The sequence below is a fragment of the Nicotiana tabacum genome, chromosome 3 (genome assembly GCF_000715075.1).
Source record: "Nicotiana tabacum cultivar K326 chromosome 3, ASM71507v2, whole genome shotgun sequence".
NCBI classification, from domain to species: domain Eukaryota; kingdom Viridiplantae; phylum Streptophyta; class Magnoliopsida; order Solanales; family Solanaceae; genus Nicotiana; species Nicotiana tabacum.
This window is the reverse complement of record NC_134082.1, coordinates 141382204-141392364: the sequence shown is the minus strand read 5'-3', so window position 1 is coordinate 141392364 and position 10161 is coordinate 141382204. Positions and strand designations below refer to the sequence as shown.

General features: G+C 35.0%; 1 protein-coding gene across 1 annotated transcript; it reads right to left on the bottom strand.

Moving 5' to 3' along the window:
• Positions 1–1270: 1270 nt before the first annotated feature.
• Positions 1271–6870, bottom strand: LOC107770355 (26S proteasome non-ATPase regulatory subunit 4 homolog). The gene is made up of 11 exons (XM_016589657.2): positions 6659–6870; positions 6448–6561; positions 6203–6308; positions 4944–5058; positions 4653–4862; positions 4030–4330; positions 3420–3543; positions 2685–2788; positions 2498–2566; positions 1619–1693; positions 1271–1508 (listed from the first exon to the last, which is right to left on the bottom strand). The coding sequence occupies exons 1-10, from the start codon at positions 6668–6670 to the stop codon at positions 1646–1648; spliced, it is 1203 nt and encodes a 400-aa protein (XP_016445143.2). The 5' UTR covers positions 6671–6870; the 3' UTR covers positions 1271–1508; positions 1619–1645.
• Positions 6871–10161: the final 3291 nt, after the last annotated feature.

Sequence of the window (10161 nt, the reverse complement as noted above, 5' to 3'; positions counted from 1 at the left end):
AATTATTATATGCCCAAAATACATCATATATCACTATGAATATCTTAAATAATTATCTATATGTATATATTAGTTATATACGATGTATATAATATAATAGTAATATACAAGTAGTATACTATATAAATAATATTTATACAACTATAATATACTATATATACACACACACACACTTATTATTTTTAGGAGTATAAAAGGAATCAGATGCAAAAAATTAAAAAAATAAACATGTAAAGAAAACCTCATGTTCCCATATATGAAATTCGTCGTTTTTCTTCACTTAATAAAAAAGATAAATTAAAAGGGAAAACCAAAAAGGAAAAAGAAAAAAGGAAATAGAAAATGAACAATAATGTGGTCTAATAGTTGTACAATCTTGTTCCCTATAAATCAGCTAAATGGAGTAACTTATCACATTAATTACTTTTTGGCAGTTTTCGGACTTCCACTAAAAATAAGCAACGGAACATGTGAGGGATTGAGAGGTCCATTAATTAATTGATTATGTTTATGTTAGAAATGTAGATAATTAGCTGCCACTTTTGTTAATTACTTATTCCTGCTAGGAGTCTGAAAATTTTTCTTAAAAATTGACCAATTATGTTTTTATGCTAAGAGGGAAAAATACACAAGTCTGATCAAGTGACTAGCAGCATCAGTTGTATGTCCCACGCATCGTTACACTAATTCACACTTGTAAATTGTAATGGATGCGGGAAATCTTTAGCGTCTAAACAAATCATATCTGTTCTTTATATTGTTACTTGCGTCCAAGATTTTTCAAATGAGTATTTTGATTCTTTAGTGTCTAGTGATTTTTCAGACTGATGGAAAGAAAATGAGCATTTTGATTCTTTTCACATGATGGTCTGGTATTAAATGGATGTCATTATCAGTATAAATTGTTCTACGAAGCTCATTGCAGCAACGGAGCGAATTCTGATTTCTCTTGACGTAATTACTACAAATTGCTATGCTTCTAGTGATAATTAACTTATTAAATGTTCTTTTCACGGCATCTGTTATGTTTTCCATCAAAAGACAACAAGAGCGCGCATAAAAGGTTTGTGACAACCCCAGATCTGCACTAGAAAAGTTTATCATGGAGGCGTAAATCTGCTCTAAATTCTCTAATGTTGAGTATCTCCTCTTTTTTCTCTAACCTTATATTTTAATTTAACGTTTCTTGTTTATCTTCATTATTCTCCTAAAGAAGAAAAAGAACCATGTAGTTGAATGTTGGGTCTTACTACGAATCAAAGATGAACACTTGCTAGGCAGATCTGTTCTTTCTTTCTTTGAGAAATAAATACAAATCATCTGGAAGCCACAAATCAAGCTAGATGAAGAGTTTCATAATCTTATAACAGTATATTTTAAAGAAAGAACGATTCAATGAATCCCTCAATTGTAACACGATACAGTCCTTTTCCACAGACATAATAAGCCCCATTCCAATAAGCAATTTCAGTAGCACCCATACCCCATTACCATCTGAACTTCTTTGCCTACAAAGATTAACAGTTTCATTCATATCAGCAGAATAGTAGAACGTGGAAAAAACACAGAGCGTCTCCGAAAGGCTTTCTTCACGAAGAAGAGCGCTAAAATATTATACCTCAGCTGAACATACTTGTACGCATTATTACTTCTTCTCTTCTTTCTGTTCCTTGTCCGTGTCCTCGTCCTTCTTCTGCAAGGACAAATTAGATCATCGTTAAATTACGATTAAAAAATGAACAGAAAACATGCTATGCTGGTAAAAAATGAACAGAAAACATGCTATGCTGGTAAAAAATGAGCCGTATCCCTGGCTTCTTCCATTCCATTAGAAAGATTATCTGACCATTCACGAAAAGCTGAAAGGCATTTGGATCAAGGAACATGAAACGAAGGGAAAGGAAAGAAAGCAGAAGCATCAAGAATAGCATCATTCGACATACAGAAGGATTCTCCTCTTTTCGACACGTTTATCCCCGATCCCTCGCTCCTTCAGTCCACTTGAAAAGATTAAATTAACCCCAAGAATCTGTTAGGATACTGTCTTCTCAAATGTAAAAGCTGAGTAGTCGTGCAGTCGGCTTTGCGCCTCATCTCCTGAAGCGCACACTTCTCCGAAGTGCATGGCTTCATTCATTAAATGATAAACTACTCTTCACATTTATTCATCAGTTTACGAAGCAATGGCTTTTAATAACACAACTTTAGCACCATAGCGTTTACACTGAAGCACTACCTAAGCAAAACGTGAAGCACGAAGCCTATGTTGCACCTGGTTCCATGGATCAAGTGCGCCTCAAGCGAGCCTCTGACAACACTTCAATTGCAACATTGAAGAAATTGTATGCACGCGGTCGAGGGTTTTATGAACAGAATGTCCATCAAATGTGCCAATATAGATGCATAAACAAGAAAAGAAAATTATACATGACACTACCCAAACTTAACCAACAAGCACTTTGATATAATCAAGTAATCAATAACCTAATGAACTCACCTCCAACTGGCCTTGCATGGAAGCAAGCAAATCTTTAACTGAGGGATCATTTGGATCAACGCCTGGAAGCTGTCAAACAAATGCAAAATTAAGTGAAAGTCACAGAAGAATATGAGGTGTGATCTTTCAGAAAAGCACATACTTTTCCCCTGTGATACTAATAGAGTTTTGCGTATAGAAGACTTACTGAGGCAAGGATTGATGACACAAAAGATTGATCTGCCAACAGCTTACTCATATCTGTCTGACTTGACTGATCATTTGTGCTGTCCTGCACAGACAATTGAAGAGCTGCAAGCACCAGAAGAGTTAAGACAAATCAGGAGTGTCCAATTAAGAGTGAACCTTCATAAGATAACTACAAAGGATTATATGCAGGTAATAATTGAGGAATTTGATATTGCAAGCCAATGCCATATACAGCCTAAGTAACAGAGTCTAGTACAACCCCCTTTAACATTCAAAGGACCATTTTAGGACAAGAAAAGGAAAATAAAACATGCTTAAGAGGCATTTCTTCAGAAAATGTTATCTTCATAGACACTATACAATCCTATTCATTCATATAGGGACAGCAAATGGAGATTAGATGGGTGGTTTTTTTTTCTTTTGGGCCGGAGGGGGAAGGGGGCTCCTCTCTTTCTTCAAACTCATTTTTTTCAAAATAATATTGTTTTCAAGGAGATTCTTAGAAATACACACACAATTGCAGGATTAGTTAAGCACATTCTACTAACCATATAGTCTATAAATCGAACAAATACTAGAAATGATGAGATATGCAAGAAAACAAGGAATAAGTATTGTGACATGAACTAATCGTGATTAGGTACATTTGCTGACGGTTACAACTATATATCTATGAGATTGTGATGGGATACCAGCAAAGCAACCATTTAAGCCTGCATAGATCCTAACGTACCAAGTGCCAAGTCTTGATCTTCAGAAGCCGCTTCCGACATATCAGTGTCTCGTGTAGCAACATTAGAGGAAGCATCATCCATCGACATTGCAAGGGCTTGCTGTAACAAGGCATTCTCATCTTCCTGCAAGAGATCCAATTATAATTCATGTGTTAGTTTCATCTTGGCTTCCAAAAGGCCAAGCATTACAAAGCCTTCAAGCTAACACTCACTTTTATTAAAGAAATTTCAACACAAGTCACAGGAAACAATATCCTCTGGCATAAGCGTGAATGAGGTAAACTACAATACCGGAACAAAAATTACCAAGGTATTTAAAAAGGCTCAAGAAAACTTATCAGAACAAAGCTCAAGAAAACAGAGGATAACATGCAATTATAGAAAACTGATGTGGATCCACGGTTTGGTTAACCAATACAATCTTGCACATCCCACCTTCCCCCCTTGTTCCCTCAAAAAAGCAGGAAAATGCCAATAAATCCAACCCATCTCAAACTTAATTGATAGGAAAAAACAAATTTAACTACATTCGAAAGAGCAACATTTTATTCTTCTTTTCAAGCTTTTACTCAATGGAGGCATCAGACAAGAAGATGACAGATTACAAACCATCAGATCAGTTGCCTTGTTTTCGGGTTCAGGAGTTCCAGCATTGACATTTTCAGCCATAGTAACATCCTGGGAAGTTTCTCCTTTCTCTTGTGTAGCAGTTTCGTCTGCAGCCTTCTTTGCAGCTGCTTCTTGCCTCGCCCTTTCCTCCTCCATTGAAACTCGGAGTGCTAGAGCAAGTTCAGGATCCAAATTAGGATCTACACCAAAGTCAAACCCAGACACTCCACCAGCGGCAGCCGCTGCAGCTGCTGCTGCAAATCCACTTCCACCCTCACCATCACCAGTGAAAATAGGAGTACTGCCAATGCCAGATGAGGGATACAGTTTATTAAAGAATTGCTATTCACAAGTACATGTTATGAAATCTTTTTTTTTTTTTTTGAGAATGATGGTCATATTATACTGCAAGCAACCCCCACTTCCAACCGAGAGGTTGTGAGTTCGAGTCTCCCCAAGAGCAAGGTGGGAAGTTCTTGGAGGGAAGGATGCCGGGGGTCTATTTGGAAACAGTCTCTCTACCCTAGGGTAGGGCTAAGGTCTGCGTACACACTACCCTCCCCAGACCCCACTAAGTGGGATTATACTGGGTTGTTGTTGTTGTTGGTCATATTATGGGTTACCTTATAAGCACATCAGAGAGAGCATTAGGACCAGCAGGAACATGAATGATGTGACTGCTCTCGTTGTTATTAACCGCAGCAACTAGCGCCTCTAGCTTCTCAGCTTTCCCATCATCATTTTCACCAAAATTAACGACATCAAGAGCTACACTATTCTTCTTTAACTTTCTCCCAATCATCTCCAAGACCTTCTTGTCGTATTTCACAGGGCTGAAAACACGTGAAATGTTAATAGAATGATCAAAAACTGCAGCAGCAAAGATAATACAGAGAAAAGCACAGGGACATCACCTGCCAGCAAAAACAATGATCCTTTGTTGTTGCTTTTTGTTTTGCCGATGCTTCAAAGCTAACTGGGCTACCTGGATACCAGCAGCCAAATTCATCTCACCACCTATCTCTAATCCTGAATGAGGGGAAACAAGGCCAGGTCAGCAACTAAAAAAGCTTATTAGAAGGCAAAAAGTTTGTCAAACACCCTAAGACTTGAAAGATACTTCTATCATGCATTAGCATAGAACTCAAGCACAAAATGGGTTTTGAAACTATCTGAGTAACCTTCTCCTCAAGTTGAATAAGTTAAGCTAATAGATAAATCAAATTAATAATACATTAATGTAAATTATATTATGTGTCTTTTTGTGCAAAAATTTTGGAGAATATTTTCCAACAGACCATCACGCTCACGGCCGACCTAGCGCCCTACTTGAATCTCCTAATTTGATACTCTATTATGCTTTACAGATAAATGACATATCATCTCCATCTTCCAGCCCATCCACCATATATCTTGTTCTTTCATTTTACTTGGCACTTCAAAGCTTCCTCTTTTCAGTACAGTAAATGCAGGACAGAGGATACTGGCAGAGAAGGCGTAGGAGCATCATTAGTTGCGGTTCAAAGCGCCCTCCAAGACTCAGTCATCTTTTTTCCCTCAGATCATCTTTAATTTCTTTGAAATATGAAGAAGCTTCAATATTACACCTAAATATCCAATATTTAAGTAGACGTACACAAGTAACTTATTTTATTTTAGTTAGTTATCATCCTTATTTACAATATTTCCTTTTTGAAAAGGCATAGAACAAGTGATTGGCACAATAAGAAGTTGAGCACTAACAAATCCACTGCAACAACCCCTTAGTCTTTGGAAAGAAGTTAAACAAGCAATAACAGCTATGCTGGCACCTCAAATGATATATTATCATAATCCTAACACATGCTCTCTTCAAATATGATGTGTTACACCCAAAACAGAGTTTGTGAAAAAAATAAACAATAGCAGCAATCTCAATTCTTTAAGAGAAAGCCATTTCAAAAGATCTCCCTCCATCTCAGCTCTCTTCAACTTACCGCATTCCAGTTCTTTTCCTTTTTGATAAATAAGAATCCCCTGTGCTCACAGGTTTTAGTCACATCAATACCTAGAGCCCCAATATCTTCCAAAAACAGGGTCTAAAAAAACTTACAAAACTAGAAAAGTGATAATAATGGCCCTTAATGCAGGAAATTATCAAGAATAATAACACAATATGGGAATAGGGACTTACCGTGCATGCAAGCTAAGATTTTTCCAAGATCGCTGGTGGGAGTGACTAACACTCGAACTCCTTTACCGGCCATAGTCAAAATTCCAACTGTATTCTCAGGATTAGACTGCACAAAGAGTTCCCACATCAAAAAAGAGAACAGTAAAAATACAGCCCAATTGCTTTTCACTAAAAGGTAAATAGATCATCTCAATACATAACAAAAACCCTAGAAAGAGTATAGCTTGAAGAAAAAAATAGAACACCTGGGTTTTGGCTCCACAGATGAGATTAACTGCATCAGCTAGAGCTTGAAATCTATTGGGCGAGTAATCACCGTTTCGCATCCACTCCGAATTGTCGATGCAGATCATTGTCGCCTGATAGAAAAACGTCAACAGAATAAACCCTAATTTTAATTTGCTACAACATTATAAAGATAGAACTGAAATTGAAATACAAGAGCAAGATACTGACCTCGAGCACCATGATTAACGATTGAAGAAAGAGCCAACAATCAGAAGATTAAACTGAGAAATCGGTGTTTGTTCGCTGAAATTTGAAAGGAATTGGGTTTACTTGCTGAGGGAGTTGTGCTCGTAGCGTCCCACGTGGGTCGGGTTGATTTCCTTGGAAACTGTTATCTAAAGGCCCAATTGAAAGACCGGCCCTCTTTTATGCCGTTTTCCAACTTGCAACAAGAGATAGGAACTAGGAAGTAGGAATATTTGAGTTAATTTTTGCTTATCAAAACAAAATCGGGTAAGTTGATTTATTAATCAAATCAAACTAATGAGTTTTTCGATTTTATATTTTCTATTTTTTGTGCTTTTAAAGTTTTTCTTCTTTTTTAAGAGTTTATCTGATCATACTTCTTTATCTAAAATGAATTGGTCACATTATTATTATTACTAGTTTTAGTGTACGTGTGTTGCACGTATATACCGCATCAAGCAATAAAAGTTAAATAAAGTAGCAGTTGACATCAAAATAAGCACAATATTATATTCATTTAGTTCAACGATTGTTACTATATACTATAAATATTGATACAGTATAATGATTGGTTCAATACTCAATATCTTCTGAATAATATTAGTCACACCCAATAAAATGAGGTTCTTGATATATGTTACTTTTTATCGCTTCGGTCATCAAGATCCAAACTCTTGTTTGCCTCTCTACAACAAATAAAATGCACATTGATATTAAAAAGAATGAAAACTTAATGTCATCCTTCTTTTTCTTTTTCATTCCATAAAAACTAAGTACTATCTTACTAAAATTTTACAACTTGATCACATATATTAACAGTAATAATTTAACCTACATCAATAAAGTGCACATTTATTCTTTAAAAAAAATAGTACTACTGTCAATCATTTTTTCTTCTCTTATTCCATAAAAGTTTTCAAAGAAACATATTAAGTCATAAACAACTTTCGGGAGAACGTAGAGAGATCTAGAAGAGTTCACCTCGCAAGGATAATAAGTATCTTTTTCCTATAGCACCACACGTTTAAATTAATAATTCATGTTAAATACTTTTTCATAAAGAATATGAAATCGTGATTTTTTAATAGAAGCGTTCAACTTCTTCTTATTTAATATTGATTTAGTTTTAGAATTCTATTTTTGGTAGAAAACTTATCAACAAATAGTTAGGTTGATGAGGGCATTAACCAATCAACAACAACAACCCAGTATAATTCCATTTAGTGGGGTCTGTGGAGGGTAGTGTGTACGCAGACCTTACCCCTACCCTAGGGTAGAGAGACTGGTTCTAAATAGACCCCTGACATCCTTCCCTCCAAGAACTTCCCACCTTGCTCTTGAGCATTAACCAATCAAGAAACTAAAAAGGAAGTATCAATGGAGAGTTAGAAATAGGAGGAAAGCATGATTATTTTAGGACTTCTACACACAAAAAATAAAATAATCCAAAGCTCTTTTTGTAAATAGAGTATATTGGTTAGATACTACGGTTCTGAATTGCAAGAATATTGAACAATATCTTTTACGCGAGGAATGTCACAAAATGTCAATCAAATAATTTTTTATCTCTGTTTTGAAATTAACTTAACCTAAGATTAAAAAGCTTGACTCTCGCGGCATCATTTTAAAAAATAAAAGAGTAGAATAAGAGTATTATTTATTCTACAATATGACAGGAATTCAGTCCTTTTAAAATTAATTGACATACTTTAACTCGATATTGTTCTTTTTAATTAATGTACTACTTGGAGAATGATAATATATGTTGAGTTTGGTATTGTTAAAAAAGGTATACTAAAGAAATATAATTATGTAAAACTAATATTAACCCCCCCCCCCCAAAGAGACCCTTATGGTAAGAGAAACTCAACAGCTATAGATTTTTTTGTTGTTCCTTTTCATTTAATCCTAGTATATGTTATTATTTTGGAGACTGATAATACTGCAATTGTTGATCTTTATGTTCTTCAGTTAAGAAATCTATTTCTACTATAACTTAATCCAAATACTAAAATTGTCCACTCCTTGTGACTTCTGTAGGAACAAGCTTTAGACGTTAAATCCCATATGTAAAATTTAACGATCAACACTCTATATCAAAGGAAACATATCAACAGAAAATTAAAATATTATAAATTTTTCTAAAGACCGTCTTAATTAAAAGAACATCAACACTATACTGCAAATAAATGAATACGAAACACCCTTTAAACTTACAGCTTGTTTGGATGGGTTATTACCTATTGTTCATCGTATTGTTACTTTCAATATGATGTTTGCTTTGATTGTTACTTAAATTTTATTGTATCGTATCGTTAAATCTGTTGTTACGTAACGACGAAATGTGCCACCTTATGTAACGACCGATTTGGTGTGGTCGCGTCGTTACCTTATTTTTTTCTCTCAATCTCACCCTTAATTATTGTTAAATAATTTTATTTTATCATTTATCCTACCTTTTTATATAGTAATTTTGTCATGTATCATAATTTTTCTTTATAATATTGCAAGTTTATTTTTCATATTGCTGGTGCGTGATATCATGAAACGACGGCAAACGACATAATCTATCCAAACATTGTATTCATCAAACAATATAGTATAGTACAATATAATACAATATAATACGATATGATACATTATAAAACAATATGTAACAACCATCCAAACAAGCTGTTATAAAAGAAAAAATTATAAAACTATCAAAGTTCTACAATTATTAATTTAGACTTCTGTTGTCTTTTATATTAAACTCGTGATGGGTGATTTTGTTCTTAGAAGTTAATGGGAAAAGCTTGATCAATTTGCTAAGCTTACGCTTTTAATACAATCTATTCATCTATAAGAATTTCATAAGTTAATTATGCTTAAAAACATTAAAAATATAGGATGTATAATAGTCTAGAAAGAAATAAGAAAAATAACTGTCAGACCCAAAATCTAATCATGTCGTGATGGCGCCTATCGTGATACTAGGCCAACCACTTATCTTCAAATACTCCATTTTTCAAATAGAAACTTAAGGAAAATCAGAATTTTTAACAGAAATTCAATAAGATAAAAGTAGAAATCAAAATCCAGCGGAAAGAAACACAATCCCGACCTCGGGTGTCACTAAGTCATCAGCTAAAACTATTACATTTGTTCGAAATAACATGACCACCACGGTCTGAGAATATCCAAATAAATATACTAAAGGAAGATAAGGAAAGGAGAAGGTGGAACTGCGGCTGCCAAGCAACTACCTATGACGACCCGGCCGGTCGTCTTAAGAATTAATCAGCAACCGCTACTATGCCCCGAGATACCTGGATCTGCACACAGGGGTGCAAGGGGTAACTTGAGTACACCAACTCAGTAAGTAACAAGTCCAAACTATGGACTGACGGTAGTGACGAACCAAACTTCAACAGGTTGCAACAGTTAATTGTAAGGAAAAGTAGACATGCTTACAGTTGTAGTTTCTCAACAATAATTAAACACAG